The sequence below is a fragment of the Rhamphochromis longiceps genome, linkage group LG18 (assembly GCF_057381845.1).
Source record: "Rhamphochromis longiceps isolate RC_006_pf linkage group LG18, R_longiceps_female_GT1.1, whole genome shotgun sequence".
Taxonomy (NCBI): domain Eukaryota; kingdom Metazoa; phylum Chordata; class Actinopteri; order Cichliformes; family Cichlidae; genus Rhamphochromis; species Rhamphochromis longiceps.
Genome location: NC_140574.1, coordinates 36,319,264 through 36,335,049, shown reverse-complemented (window position 1 = coordinate 36,335,049; position 15,786 = coordinate 36,319,264). Strand labels below are relative to the sequence as shown.

The 15,786-nt window shown below is 41.1% G+C and overlaps 1 protein-coding gene across 2 annotated transcripts in view; it reads left to right on the top strand.

Moving 5' to 3' along the window:
• Window positions 1–15,786, top strand: part of LOC146648767 (uncharacterized) — a 68,193-nt gene that overhangs the window by 49,964 nt on the left and 2,443 nt on the right. Inside the window, exons 16-22 of one of the 2 annotated variants that reach the window (XM_085388477.1) lie at window positions 164–455; window positions 1,364–1,459; window positions 3,102–3,306; window positions 3,397–3,481; window positions 10,520–10,723; window positions 12,058–13,962; window positions 14,787–14,909. In XM_085388477.1, the coding sequence (XP_085244603.1) occupies window positions 164–455; window positions 1,364–1,459; window positions 3,102–3,306; window positions 3,397–3,481; window positions 10,520–10,723; window positions 12,058–13,962; window positions 14,787–14,909 (2,910 nt within the window). Of the gene's footprint in view, window positions 1–163; window positions 456–1,363; window positions 1,460–3,101; window positions 3,307–3,396; window positions 3,482–10,516; window positions 10,724–12,057; window positions 13,963–14,786; window positions 14,910–15,786 lie in introns of both variants that reach the window. The other variant, XM_085388476.1, reaches the window with a different exon arrangement.

Below are 15,786 nucleotides of genomic sequence, written 5' to 3'. Positions count from 1 at the left end.
TTAGGTCGTATTTAGAAATCGTTTCCAATCTGTTTTAGAGTAATTGTTGTCAGTCTGGTTCAGACCACGATTGTCTGTCTAAACTGCATTCTTGTGGTATTTTAAAAAAGCTCTCATTCAGTTTTGTGCCTAGTTTGAAACAAACTTTCACTATTCTCCACAGACAACAGAGAAACAAACTCAAGGGGGCGGCCTCAGTGGAAAAGCCAGCTGTATGGGTCAGTCCAGTCCCAGCCGAGTGAAACAACCGGCCACCTTCAATTCTAGCCACACTCAACCTCCCAGCACCAGTATCGGCTTTAACCAGGTCCTACAAGAGGTCCAGGCCAGCGTAATGGAGTCTATCCCTAGTTTGGATGTGTCAGAATTCAGAGTGAACAATTCTGCCTCACAACATACAGCTCGACTTGCATCGAAATCAGAACAGAACACACCTCTGAACCTGACACTGCAAGGTAGAGTCCCTCAATGCTTCTCATGCAGTTTGTTCTTTGTTTTGTTTTTCTTTTTTTTTTGGGGGGGGGGGGGGGGTTGCGGTCCTGTCCAGCACTCTAACAATCAGAATTATTGTCTATAGGCACAAAAAATGCCCAACAGATTTATTTTCCCAAGTGGATCAATACAGCTTTTCCTATACTGGTCCACTTGATTATCATAGTTTATTCACTCTATATTATTGATGTATTTATTTTTTTACTTTTAAGTTATTACAATCAGAATGGACATTACTGGGAGACGGGAAAGAGAAAGACAAAGAGAAGAAAAGTTGGAAAGAGACTCAACAGAAAGAGAGGGAAAGAAAAAGACAGGAGACGAGAGCCAGAGAGAAACGACACTAAAAATCTGTTTGATCGCCTGCTGAAAAACAAACAACAAGCAAAAAGAGAACAACACAGTAAATAATAAATATTGAATGTTACTGACCGGCACACAAGACTGACAACGCACAATATGTTTAGAGGCAGCAGCCAACCAAGATAGTGTGTGTCTGTGAGGGAGGGGTTAGAGCCAGCTCCCCCGCTGGCCTATTATTATAACCCTTCAAATTTGAAGAAAACTGTTTTGGGGTTTTTTGCCAATCAGCACTGTATAGTGTCATAATTATGTTAAGGCATGCATGAAACCCTTTGTTGTTGTGTTTAAATTCAACAGTTCTTAACTTTTCACTTCAAATATTTTTGTATTTGACCATGGGACTCGTGTCTGGCTGCCCAAAACAATATGAAACATTATGGCTTCAATAATCAGTCTCTAATGATGAACTATAATAACTTTCACAGTATTACCACTAAAGTAATGGTAAAGTGGTAGTGTGGTTGTGACCAGCTAATACTGATACTTTGTGTTTGTGCTAAAATCTCAGGGGAGGATCAGGCACTCGTGTTTGCCACCCAGCAAGACACACCTTCCAAACAAAGTGATCAAGGGGACTCCACTGATTTAAAACCCCCAAACACAGGTATGACTCCAGTTTGAAGAAAGATATCACCTTAGATATCACCTCCTTGTAGTACGTTAATACAGCTCTTTTCATTCTTATCAAGGTCATTTACACTGCTCAAAAAGATACTGATATGGATATATAATGTGTTAGAAACAAAAGGATGCTGCAGTGTTTGATGGAAATTAAAATAATCAATATAAAGAGGACTGAATTCAAAGACACCTCGAAAATCACAGTCAAAAAATGATTTGGCACAGTAGTTACAGCAACTCAAGATGGTACTCAATAGTTATTATGGTCCCCACATGCTTATATACATGATTGACAACATTGGTGCTCCAAATGAGAAGACAGATGTTGTACAGGATTTAACACAGGCAGGCACAGAGGCAGGTCAATCAATTCCTTCAAACTCAGGAACTGCCACCATACTCTTACATGAAGCTGGGCATTGTTGGGCACCATGAGGAACCCAGAAACCCCAGCACCAGCACATGGTCTCCCCAGACTGCCACTGACCCACCAAAAAACTGGTCATGTTGAGCGATGTTACAGGCAGCATAACATTCTTCTTTGCTAAAGAACCTTGACCTTGACCTGTGACCCTTTTGCATCTGTCACATGTGCTCAGGGTGAACCTGCTCGTCTGTGAAAAGCAGCTGTGGTGCAGCTGCCAGTTATTATTCTTTTTAAAATGTCAGTCGGGCTCCACAGCGCTGGGCAATAAGCACAGTAGCGAATGTCGGGTCCTCAGGCCACCTTCATGAGGTCTGTTTCTGATTGTTTGATCAGAGACATTCACACCAGTGGCCTGATGGAGGTCATTTTGTAACTTTGTCAGCACTCACGCTATTCCTTGCTGACCTTGCTGATGGGTTAAGGATTTTCGACGGACCCCTCCTTCTCTCATAGGGTAACTGCCTGTCTCATGGAATCCCCTCCATGCTCTTGAGACTCTGCTGAAAGACACTCCTGGAGGAGTTGGACTACCTTTGTGACTTCTGTAGGGTCCAAGTATCACCTTGTGGGACCAGTAGGCACACTGACTCTAGCCAAATGCAAAACTACTGAAACAACAGTCAGAAAAGATGAGGAGAGGAAAAATGTCAGTGGCTTCCACCTATAATACTAAGTGCAATAATCCTTTCTGTCATCGTTGTATTTTTACTCAGTTGTATATAGTATTTGTATTTGTATTCTATTTTTATCTTATTGTATATTTATTTTATTTTATTCTACTGTATATAGTATTTTATTTTATTCTATTCTGTACAGTTGTGTACTGTATTTATTCTTATTGTATTCTAATTTTTGCCTCATAACTTTTGCACTGTCCACTTCCTGCTGTGACAAAACAAATTTCCCACGTGTGGGACTAATAAAGGTTATCTTATCTTATCTTATCTTATCTTATAAAACCTTTCCTGTTTTGGGAGTTGTCTCACAGTTGTCCCTCTAGTGCACATGTTGTTAATTTCATTCATTGTTCCTTTAAGTGAGCAGAGTAGCTTCTCAAAGCAGTTTCAAGATCATCTTGAATGGCATCATGATGAAACCAGGCTGATTAAACATTTCAAAATAGGCAGACATTAATCTACTTTCTTTGTCATTTATATGAAAGACAGTTTATTAAATGACAACATTGTGATGTGTTTAGCTCCAGCAGCAGTGTCACAGCTTCCTGCAGCCGCTGTGGACCTTCAGTCATCGGTTGGTCTTTCAGCTACCTCATCAGCTTCTCCTGGTGCCAAGTGCAGCAGCCGGCCACAGGTGGAAAAACCACGCCGCTCCAGCTTAGACAAGGAGATGAAGCACAGTCCAGACAGGGCAGGCAAGAGCCCTCCTCCTCCTCCTCCACGGAGGTCAGTTGATCACTGAGCATCAGGAAGGACTTTCTACTGGTTAAAATCACAATTCACCTAATATTTGTATTTGTTTTATTGTCTTCTCAGAATCCATGCTGTCACTTCAGGTCTCACAACAGGAAGGTCAGGAGAGGTGGTCTTTGTAACTAGGAAAGAGCCTGTTGGAGCCCAGGTTTGTTGTGCCTTCAGCTAAGACAGGTGTACCATGGACACTTCCAGTCTGGCCCGTCACCCTCCTGACATGAATAACTTTACACGCTAACTATTGCCAAGTGGAAGTACATTATACATTTTCCCACAAAAATACTTTCTTAAAATACTATCTTTTGTTTTTGAAATGTTTTACATTATATAAAGAAGAGTCACAATAAAGAACAAGCTAGGAGAAAAGAATGAAAACAACCTGAACACTATTTTGTTGGAGGGATTCACTCATCCACATTAAATTCAGGTGTTCCAATCACTTCCGTGGCCACAGGTATTTAGAATCAAGCACCAAGCAGACTTGTGCAAAAGCACTACAAACATTTCTGAAGCTTTATATCACAAGTACAATGTAAAGTGTTGGATGCAGTACTCTTTTTTTTTTTTTTGACAACTTTATTTATGATCTTCCAATATGACAAAAGTACAGAAAAATACAACTCAAATTGTGATTACAAACACAGCCATTGTGAAACCGGTTGCGCCACACAGTGCAAACCAGTTGGATGCAGGAAAACGTATAATCTATGGGCACAAACAAATAAAAACTACCATGTGAACAAGGCAAAAAAACAACAACAACAACAACACCCCCCCCACAAAACCCACCAAAGAACAAAACAAACAAAAATAGAATAGAATAAATACATAAATAAAAGGGGGGCTGCATTGTGCGCAGTTCTTTTTGGCTTGCTACAGATAGTAGGTGGGTTTAAAGAAAGAAAGAGAAAAAAACCCAAACACACATAAAAGCAGTAATACATCATACTTCAGTAAATGACGACTTCTCCACATATTCAACAAAGGATGACCAGGTTTTGTAGTATTTACTTTGAGACCCTCTCAAACTGTATCTCAGATGCTCTATCTGCAAGCACCTCATCACCTCTCTCACCCACTGAACAAACACTGGCGGACCTGAATCCTTCAATTTAAGAAGAATTAGCCTGCGTGCCAGGACAGATGAGAAAGCCACTGCATTCATTTGATAAGAAGTTATCCCGTGGTGGTTTGGGAGTACACCAAAGACTGCTGTCATCGGATTGGGATCAATTGTTTTCCCACACACATATAAAATAACCGGTTCAAATCAGAGCAAGTCCAGAACATATGGCTCATAGTGGCGGGTGATTGCTTGCACCTCGGACATCTATCATCAGAGGTATTGTATATTTTGGCTAGTTTAGCTTTGGTTAGGTATGCCCGGTGAAGAATTTTAAACTGTATTATACAATGCCGTATACAGATTGAGGATTCATGCATCCTGCTCACACTAAGGTCCCATAGGTCGTCTGGGATCTGGAGGTTTAAGTCCAGCTCCCAGGTGTTTCTGGCTGTGGACACAGTCTGCCTTTATATGCTGCAGTGTGCTATATATTTTAGAGATGTGGCCTCTAGCAATAGATTGAAATTGCAGACAATCCTCAAGTGGACAGTCATTAGGTAGACTTGGATAAGAAGTGAAGTGTTTAACTACAAAGCTACGCGCTTGTAAGTATCTAAAGAAGTGAGTCTTTGGAATTAGTAAGTAAGTAAGTAAAGTTTATTTATATAGCACCTTTCACAGACATATGTCACAAAGTGCTTTACAAGGTAAAGCACTCCAAAATCTTTAGATAATGTTTCAAAGGATAAAAATGACCCTTTAACAAACAGATCAGAGAAGCAGATAATTCCTCTGCTGTACCAAACCTTGAACCCTGCATCGCTCTGAGCTGGTAAAAAAAAGATGATTTGATGCAATAGGGGAGCAGACAAGTGACCGCCTCAGCCCGAAATGTCGTCGACCCTGAAACCAGACATTGAGAGAGTTCTTAACCACAGGATTTTTAAAATTAACATTGCGACTGACTGGTAGACCTGAACACAGTATTGCAACAGGGGATATGGTGAGATTACCGTCTAGCTCCATAGTGGACCAAGGCGGCCCTCTGCCCTCCCTAAAAGCCCGCATCCAGGTGGATAGTTTCACAATATTGGCAGCCCAACAATAATACATAAAGTTTGGTAGGGCCAGGCTGCCTTCCGACTTAGAACACTGTAACAGGGATTTTCTTGGAACTTTTTTGTCCCAAATAAAAGATGATATGAGTCCGTCTAACTGGGTGAAAAAGGTTTTAGGAAGAAAAAGGGGTATCATCTGGAAGAGGTACATGAATCGAGGCAAGACTACCATTTTAATTGTGTTGACCCGCCCAGCAAGAGAGATGGGTAATGCTGACCAGCGTGCCAAAACCAATTTTGTTTTCTCTAATAAAGGGGTAAAATTTTATTTAAAAAAATCCTGATAAGTGTCTGTGATTTGAATACCCAAATAGGTGAATGAGGAGTGTTCCAGTCTAAACTGAAAGGCTGAGTAGTCAGCCTCCTTTGCCAGACTGTTAATAGGGAACATTGTGCTTTTAGCCAGGTTCAAACTGTAACCAGACAGGCGGCCAAAGGATCCAATGAGGTCCAGAACTGAAGGAATTGATGCCTCCGGATCTGTAATATACAGAAGGAGATCGTCTGCATACAAGGAGCACTTATGAATAGTGATCCCCCTTATTCTGGGGTCCGTTCTCAATGCTGCTGCCAGCGGCTCTATTGCCAGATTGAATAGCAGGGGGCTTAAGGGGCATCCCTGTCGGGTACCTCTATGTACGGAAAAGTATTCTGAAATGGTCTTATTGGTGCAGACTGAAGACAGGGGCGCTGAGTACAGAGTCCTGATCCATGAAATAAAATTAGAACCGAAGCCAAATTTTTTTCAAAACGGAGAACGGATATTGCCAATCCACGCAGTCAAAAGCCTTCTCGGCATCCAGTGAGACTATTATCTCGGGGTGATCAACTGAATGGTCAGAATATAGGATATTTAACAGCCGTCTGATATTGAAATATGACTGGTGGTTCACTATAAAGCCTGTTTGGTCCTCATGTATAATAGAAGGTACTACCTTCTCAATACGAAGTGCAAGAGCTTTTGTGAGGATCTTATAATCCACATTCAGTAGACTAATGGGGCGATAGGATCCACATTTTTGAGGGTCCTTGTCTTTTTTGAGTATTAAAGAGACAGTGGCTTGGGACAGAGTTTGAGGCAACGTGCTTGTTGCCTGAATTTCTGAAAAAACCTCAGACAGTAAAGAAACTAACTTGCCAGCAAAGCATTTATAGAAATCACACGAGAAGCCGTCTGGGCCCGGTGCCTTGCCATTTTACAAGGAATTAACTGCCTGCAATATTTCCGCAGAGGTAATAGGTCTTTCTAGTAGCTCACGTTGGTCTGGGTTAATAGTGGGAGTATCTATGTTCCTCAAAAAGGAATCCAAGTCAGCCTCTGAATAATCAGTGCGGGAAGTATAGAGATCCTGATAAAATAACTTGAAAGCAGCATTAATTCCGTCAGGGTGTGTTACCACCTGACCGGAGTCTAACTGTATGTCGGGTATAGACTGAGCTGCGGCGGATTGACGAAGCTGATGCGAAAGATATCTACCTGCTTTTTCACCATGCTCGTATTTATGATGTCTTGATCTAAGTAGGAGCTTCTCAGTTTCTTTAATTGAGAGGGTGTCAAATTCAGACTGCAGCAGTACCTTCTGCTTATATAAATCAGCGGTTGGACAGGTAGCATATTGTGTGTCAATGTTAGCTATGAGCTCTGTCAGCTCTCAGAGCCGTTTGTTTTGCTTTTTATTCTTATAAGACGAAAAAGAAATAATTTGGCCCCGCAGATATGCTTTTAGCGACTCCCAAATTATAGATTTTGAAACATCTGGAGTGTTATTTGTTTCTAGAAAAAGCTCGATGTGGTGTTCAATGAACTTGCAAAACTCCTCATCTGACATTAATGCTGAGTCAAATTTCCAGAACCGCTGCCTTGCGCACACGTTTGGATATGCGATATCAACCTGCACTGGTGCATGATCAGAAATTACAATTACATGATATTTACACATAGTGACCCTTGGGATAATAATAAAATATCCAGAAGGAAATAATCAATCCTGGAATACGAATGATGCACGGGGGAGAAGAAGGAATCGTATTTTGCTAAGGGCTCAGTGATACGCAGTGGATCTGAAATGCCATAGTTTTGAAGAAATGTGTTCAGAACGGACACTGATCTGGAGGTCCCAGTAGACTGACGCGGCTTAGACCTGTCAAGGTTGGGATCGAATACCAGATTCAGATCCCCGCCCATAATCAGGTGATGCGTATTGAAGTCTGGCAGCAGGCCAATTAGTCTTATAAAAAATTGTGGATTGTCCCAAGTTGGTGCATAAGTATTTACCAAGATAACTGGAGTGTTGTGGAGCTTACAAGTAACTATCAGAAAGCGACCATTCACATCACATTTTACATTTGAGGTGATGAAGGGAAAATTTTTCCTAACAAGAATGGCAACCCCCGCGATTTAAATCCAGAATGGTAGACCTGGGAAACCCAACTTTGTGTCAGCCTCTTGCTTTGCGTGGAACACAGATGTGTCTCCTGTAGAAAGACAATGTCCGGTTTGAAAGTTGACACATGAGTGAATATCCTTTTGCATTTTCTAAAATTATTTAGGCCTTTCACATTCCATGTAATAAATTTAGTAGAATCAGGTGTAGTTGCAGCACTTTTGGTTACACAGTTGGCTATATTCACACTTTCAAGACAATCATGACAGGCAAGCTGAACAATAATTTGGGGTAAGTATACGCACAAAACTGCAGCCAACAAGAAAAAAAGAAATTAAAAAAATAAAAAAAAAACAAAAGAGCAAAAGTAAAAACCCAGAGTAACTATAAACGCAACTCCCACAAATCGGGAGCAAACTACGCCCTGCCCCCCAAAAGAGCTTATATCCCCCGCTCTTTTTCTTTCCCTCCTTCTTTCTCCCTTTTCTTCTCCCCAGTCAAGTCTGTCCCGTGCTCAGCAAATGAAAATGAAATAAACAATAAAAGCAAAGGTGAATCAAATAGACCAATACGGAAGGCTGGGATGGTCCATTTGGTACAGTAAAGCAGTTGGGCATCTTTCTTTGCCTTTAGACAATAATTCTGATGGCAAAAGATCCAAACGGGACAGACAAAAACAAAAACAAAAAGAGCTTATATCCAACATGTGTCTTCACTCCCCAAATACAAAAGTTGCCCCTAGCAGGGAACGCCAACTATGACCCAGTTGTTAGACATCTGGCAGATTGGAAAGGCACACGTGACTTCTCTTGGTCGATTACTTCACTCAGTGATAAACAATTATTTGCAGACCTATTAAATTATGAAAGAAGCAAAAGTTCAAACCTCTCTAAAGTGCAGTCTGAGTCAGTGAACAATAGAGAGTCAAAAAGCAACTGAGGTCGCACAGTCCACTCAGCCCGTGTCTTGATTCCCACACACAGCCAAGATGCGATTCCTGACGTAGTCTTTAGCAGCCGTTGGATTGGTGAATATTTCCTCACCAAGAGGAGAAGAAATCCTCAGCTTCGCTGGGTATAGCATCCGGAATCTCACACCCCGACATCCGCGCAGTAGATCTTTAACTTCTTTAAAGGCCCCCCGTCTCTTCGCGACTGCAGATGGCAGGTCCGGGAAAATTAGGATTTTGACTCCATCATGCGTCAGGGGACTGTTTACCTCCTCCTTTTCTTGAACGTAATGAAATTTGACAATAAGTGGCCTGGGTCTCTGGTCTCTCGCAGGGATGGGCTGGAGGCTGCGATGTGCCCGATCCAGTGTCGGAGCGGTATCCAGGGCCAAAACCTCCTTTAGTAGCTGGGCCACAGAGTTGACAGGGTGCGTCCCAGTCTCAAAGTGCTCTCTCACGCCAAATATTCGAATGTTGCATCTGCGCTGTCTCCCCTCAAGGTCTTTGGTGTTGTCCGAAAGAGCTGACACAATTTCTTTCAGATCGTGAACTTGCTTCTCCAAGTCCACAGCCCGGTCCGAATACGTGTTTGCATCTTCTTCCAGGCTAGTTAGCCAGCTATGGTGGTCAGTGCAGGTAGTTGCTAGAGCATCAATCTTAGCACAAAGTTCAGTCCGCACTTCATCTATTTGGTCAGAAACATTGCTGCAAAGCGAATCGATCAGCTCATTGAGAGCTTGGCACTTGGTCTCGACTTTTGCTTCCAGCGTAGAAATTTTGGCGACTACATTCTTCTCCGAGTTAGCCATGGCAGCCATTAGCGCGGCCGTGTCCGGGGATGTAGCATTGCTATCAATTGCCTTGGCTCCATCAGTCTTTCTGGTGTTTTTGGACCCTGACATTGTTGTAAAGTTCCCTTGGGCGATGCGCACATTTGCAGTGGTAACTCAGCTGATGACCGATAACGCGTTAGTGCCCAATGTCACAGTATTTATATGAAAAAATAGCGTATCCCCACAGAGCAACTCAGCCACGCGTCTTTACATGTCGCTGCTCCTACGTCAACCCCCGCCACCACTGTACTCTTGAGCAGACGTGTTCTCTGGAGTGACAAATCATGCTTCTCCATCTGGCAATCTGATGGAGGAGCTGGGGAGGGAGTCAGAAACAAAGGAATGTCTTTGATCATACAGTTTGAACCAAGACTTACAAATTTAAGTAACACACTGACAACATTTAACAATTTGACTCCAACAGTCTGTCTCCCAAACAGACAATCTAAGCAACAAATAAGCACTTTCTTTTTAGTTCTTCACACTTAACATTGAAACACTGCACTATGTTCAAAAGAGTAACTGAGTAAATAAATCAAACCACAGATTAATTTTAGTACAACAAACCCTGAAGTTAGAGCGACAGTTGTATGTTTTTTATTAGTAGTAGTTTATTACTAGTGTCTGTGTTAGCCCTTTGGCGAACTGGTCAGGGTGACAAAATGTTAAACCTATGACTTCAAATTGTAGTTTAATTAATGTTACACATCCTTTCACAACAGCCAACAGCGCATTCTTGTTTAAAAAAGATGAAGTGACTCCAATGGTTTTAGACAATGAGCTTTCTCAGTGACAGAAGACACCTAAATTCATTCTGTTCTGTGTTTCACAAGCAGTCTGCACAGGATGAAGATGATAAAGGAAAAGAGCTACCTCTAGTTCCTCAGCTCAAACCTCCACGACAGCCACCAGAGGTCAAACACAAATCCCAGATGTGCACTGCTGCACATCTGGCTATATCCACCTCTGCCCCTGCTGCAGTGTCAGCACAAAGACAAGAGGGGGAGGAGGAAGAGGAGAAAGTCTTGAAAGAACTGCAGGTATACTAAATAAATAGTTATTTTTAAGATAAAATTTTTAATCTGAAGAAAACACCAGGTTGCTAATACTGAGATGAGCCTATGGAAAGCTAAATCTAACAGTTAAAAATCCAGGTTTGTGTTTTAGTTTAGCCTGCCCTAAGTGGACTAAACATGCTTCTGCTTTGACTAATAATTTCAGGATTTTCTCTGCTTTTAACTGACAAAAGCTGAACTTTAATTGTTTTCCTGTTAATGATGAATTTGTCATGACAAACAAACATTAAACCTGTTTCAGAAAAATAAATTTCCAGTGAGCATCACTGGACAGTGTTCTGCTGTATTTGCTGTAAGATACTGATTTTTGTAGTTAGAGATGGACACTGTGTAAACATATGGGGTGGCTGTAGCTCAGGAGGTAGAGCAGATCATTTACTATTCAGTGGTTCAGTCCCTGACTCCTCTGATGCATCCCTCCAAGTGTGAATGTTAGCTTGAAAGCACTTAAGCCTAAAAACGTGCTTGTATGAATGGGTCAATGAGGCATGTTGTGTTTTCAGTGCTCAGGTAGAGTAAAAGCTCTTTATAAGAACCAGTCCATTTACTTTACCATTTGTCATTATGTGCAGTGTGAAATATTGTTACAATATAGAGGTTGGCCTTTATGTGTTTTTTGTTAGCTCTGGTTTAACTCATCTGGAAGTTTGTTACATTCTCATGTAATTCTGTTTAAATCGTGGCTGAAATGAACTGTTTGCATTATATTCCTGTCACTTTGATTTTTTAATTTCCTATTACAAAAACAAGAAGAAAAAAAAGATTACAGTGAGGAATTAGGAGTAAAATGAAGTTTTAGTTTTTCTTAGCCCATATGAGAAGGTTCCTTTCTTCATAAACATGCTGCCCGTGCTGTTCGTGCTCTGTACCTACCTTTTTGGAAAAATAAACTGTAGCTGTTCGCGTTCTTTGACTCTTCAAATAATTAATTTCCTTTTAAACTGGGATCAAACTTTCTTTCACCCTTAAACCATTTATTGCTAAACACAGAGTTGTGGGTTTTTTCATATCAGTTTATGGGTTAAATATGGTGGTGGCAGCACCATGCATCGCAATAGAGGATTAGTGTGCCAAAGCCTTCTCTAAGGAAAAAAAGTCATTTATTCTGTCTCAAGAGCTATTCAAAAAATCATCATTGTCATATATCGGCTCTGATCATTGCTGTATTACATTTAAAGTAAAATAATGAATGATTGTACTGAGAAAACATGGATGTAAATTTAAAGTAATTATTGTGCAGAAAAGGCGAAATATGTACTGTTTCTGTTGTTGTTTCATTTTACCTTTTCTGTTCATAGGTGACAGAACTGACAAATAAGAATCACTCATCAGTTGGAAATAAACAAAATGCAAAAAAGGAGAGGACGTCTCTAAACTCACAAGTAGCTAATGAGTTAGCAACATGTGACCAACAGTCAGACCCTCAGCTGTGCTTTACAAATGACTACCCTCTCATAGCAGCAGCTGGACTAAAAGCAAACAGAGAAGGTGGGGAAAACAGTCTCACTGAGAACAAAGTGGAGACGGTAATTGAACAAGTGCCTTCTTGTCCAACAGTAAAGGATGTGGAGATATTTCCACTGGGAACTTTAAAAGATGTTAAACGTTTCCAGACTGATGAGGAGGAGCCAACATCAAGTCAGGACAAAGATATAAAACTAGATGAACTTAGAGTAGGAAGAGTTTCACAGAAAGAAAATGTCAGAACTCCTAATCAAGTGAAAGAGTTTGTTGGACAGGTATCGTCGCCAGCCACAAAAGAAAAGAAGGTCAAGGTTACAACAGTTGTTACTCTACAGAAAGAAAACATTCAAGGATGTGCCAAAAGTCCCAAAGACATGAATGAAACCGCCAAAGAAGCGTCAGAGAAGAAGTCCAATGTGATGGTGGTTCTAACTTTAGAATCCAGTGAAAACGAGAGGACATCAGGTCCACCAGTCCAGCAGAATGCATCACTGAGGCCTGACCAGGAGTGTGTAACTTCAACCTCCGTTACAAAACCTTCCCCATTGTCACCCATCTTAGATTGTAGTAGCAAGCAGGGGAACCGGGAACAAACAGTAACAGGTAACCAGCTGCAATACACAGAAGACGGAGGTAGCCTGAGCTGTGATGAGGCTGGTGAGGGACCGCCCCCTCCACCGCCTCAGATTTGTAAATATAGCCGTATAATCTCCAAGACCAGAGTCAGACCACAGTCCAAAGAGGAAACCTCAGCCAAAATGAATGGCTCTCAAATACAAACAGTATCTGGGGACACCGCTGGTGAGCCCACCTATGTAGGACATGAGAACCATGGTTTTGAGGACGGTAATGATCAGTTTGACAGAAAACCTATTATTGTTTTCTTGAACCAGCCCGTGGACTTTCAGTCGGCCTACAAGCGGCTGTCTACAATCTTTGAAAGTGAGGAAGATACTGGTGGGATTTTTTCTCCAGAGAGCATTTCAGATGAGGAAAAGACAAACCAGGAGGAAGAGGAACAGGGTATTAGAAAAAGTAGTATCGCGAATATTAATATGGGATCGCTCACGACAGGAGATGGTCAGAATCCTCCACAAATACAGCATGAAGGACCTTCAACAGATAAAAGCTCCGCTCTTGAAAACCAGGGCCAGACTGAATCACCTTCACTTAAAAAAACTGAGACAAAAAGGAAATTCAAATTCAAGTTCCCTAAAAAAAGACTGACAGCATTTAGCCAGGCTATCAAAACAGGAAACAGGGGCAAACAAGAAGTTGTTGTTGATGAGGAGGAAGTAGCAGCATGTGGCACAACAGTCAAGGAGACCAAGAGCCAGACAAATAAATCGCAGATGTTTAAAATTAATAAAATGGAACAAATGAAGTTGGACGAAAGCAGCGCCTGCGACAGAGACAATATCTCCTCTTATATTAATACCAGACATTCAGAGTCACATAACCGGGTAGAGGAGCTCTGCAAAAATGCGTTCGACTCTATAGACAGTCTCGAGAAGTCGATTAAACAGTTGGAAATCAGTGTGGAGAGTATAACTGCCCCTGCTTCTTTATGTGACTCAGCTGACAAAGCTCAGCTTAAAAGAAAAGTCAAACAAGAACGAGAGAGAAGTCCGTCCAAAAGGTCAGCGACTCAGATCACTAAGGGTCCAAATCCACCTGAGAGAAAGAGAGCCAAACCCCAGACTGCACGCGCCAGCGAAAGAAACGGCATCAAGAAACAGGTCTGATATTCCTCTGCCCAGCTGTTTCACTGCAGTTTGCTGGGATGGTGGTGGGCAGCGTTACCATCTACCTCTGTGTTCTTTGAATTTGTCTTTCACCAGCTTTGAATTCCTCTCACAGACAAATCTTCAAACTACCCAAAATTAACAAGAAAACTGATGCATTTAATCACATCTCCGATGGAAAGTTGTTTTCCTACCATAACCTAGGTTTTCTGAACACAAGTGTGGGTTCTGCATTGCTGTTTGCCTTTTTCTTCTTCGTGTATGCCTTTCAGGGAAATTCTTTGCTGCTGTTGCTGATGTTTGAAAAGGAAAACAGTACTATGTGAGAGGGTGATCCTTAAAAATTCTACTGCTTTAGAAGAAGAAGAAGTCAAGATTTTTTCCACTTTAAATGACTCAGTCTTTTAAAACTACTTCAGTAGATACCAAAAATTATTTATAATTCTTTTTACTTTAAAGGCCAGTATGAATACACAGCTTAATTGCTTGTTTTTTTTATCGTAAAAACCAAAAAGAAAGAAAAAATGGCAGCTCCCCTGAGATGGGTCAGTGATTGGCAGCAGCATTGATTTTCATGCATTTTTATTTTTTCTACAGTGTCATTAAATGTCCGATGTCATCTGTAATCTTGATTTATGCTTTAATCTAAAGCTCTTGACTGCTTCTAATTGAATCTTGTAAAAACATTCTGTATCTCCTACATGTTTTTCAGCAACACACAGTATAGTTTTTAGCTTTGACTAGTAAAAGGGCTATATAAATGTAGTTTATCCACCATTGTCTCATACTAACCTTTTGTTTACTTTTGTAAATGGCAGACCTCCAGCAGCACCTCCAGCTCTTCTGCTCTGCGATCTCATGCCAAATCTCACCGTGCCTCTGGATCACCAGAAAAGACTCCTAAGGGCCAGCAGCAGTTCACCCAGAAACAGGCCAGCCAGGTAAATGAAGTTTGAGGACACCTGAGGTTAACAGCTCTGAGTCATCGTAGACTAAAGAGGAGTTCATCTAATGTTTCAAGGATTTGTATTCTTGTTTGGTGTTTTTGTTGTTGGTTTTTTGTGTCAACCATCATTATATTCTTCTACAGTTGCACCTCACAGTGCAAAAACATAAATGATAGTTTTATAATAAATATACTGAAGCTTCAATTCAATTCAGTTGTCTCCAACTCAAGTCAATAAACCTATACTTGTAACTATATGGGACAAGAGTCAATATAACTGTGCTATTAGAAAAGCAGAAACCATGCTCTACATGATAGAAATGTAAGCACTGCATGACTCTGGTGCTGTTTCAACCACATCTACCTACCTACTGTGTGTGTAGAGAGAGAGTCCACAAAGTGGTCCAAATGGAGCAGGATAGCTGGGTGCTGTGTAATAATGGACAAGGAAATGACCTTAAATTGAGTTTGATGTTTTGATTGCACTTGTGTGTGTTCTGCAGTGGATTTTTGTCCTGTTCTTCTTTTTTCAGATGTGCGTCGTCCTAAAGTTTCTAGATGTACCCTGTACTGTCAAGATACACTCCCTGTATACATTAGAGATTTAGTGACATCTCCTATATCGAAATTAAACATGTAATGTCTTGAAACTAGACAAATTTGACACTGAAGTTTCTACATCAGTGAGTGAATCTTGACCTGCATGTAACCTGTACAACTATCCTTCATCTGGCAGTGAGTTTTTCTGAGTTCAGAACTCCATTTCTTTAGACGCAAACACATCAGGATTCATCATTTACAGAAATGAATAATTCTGTGGAAACATCTGCCACTGATTCACTTCATGTTTATGGCACGAAGAGGTTTCCCAT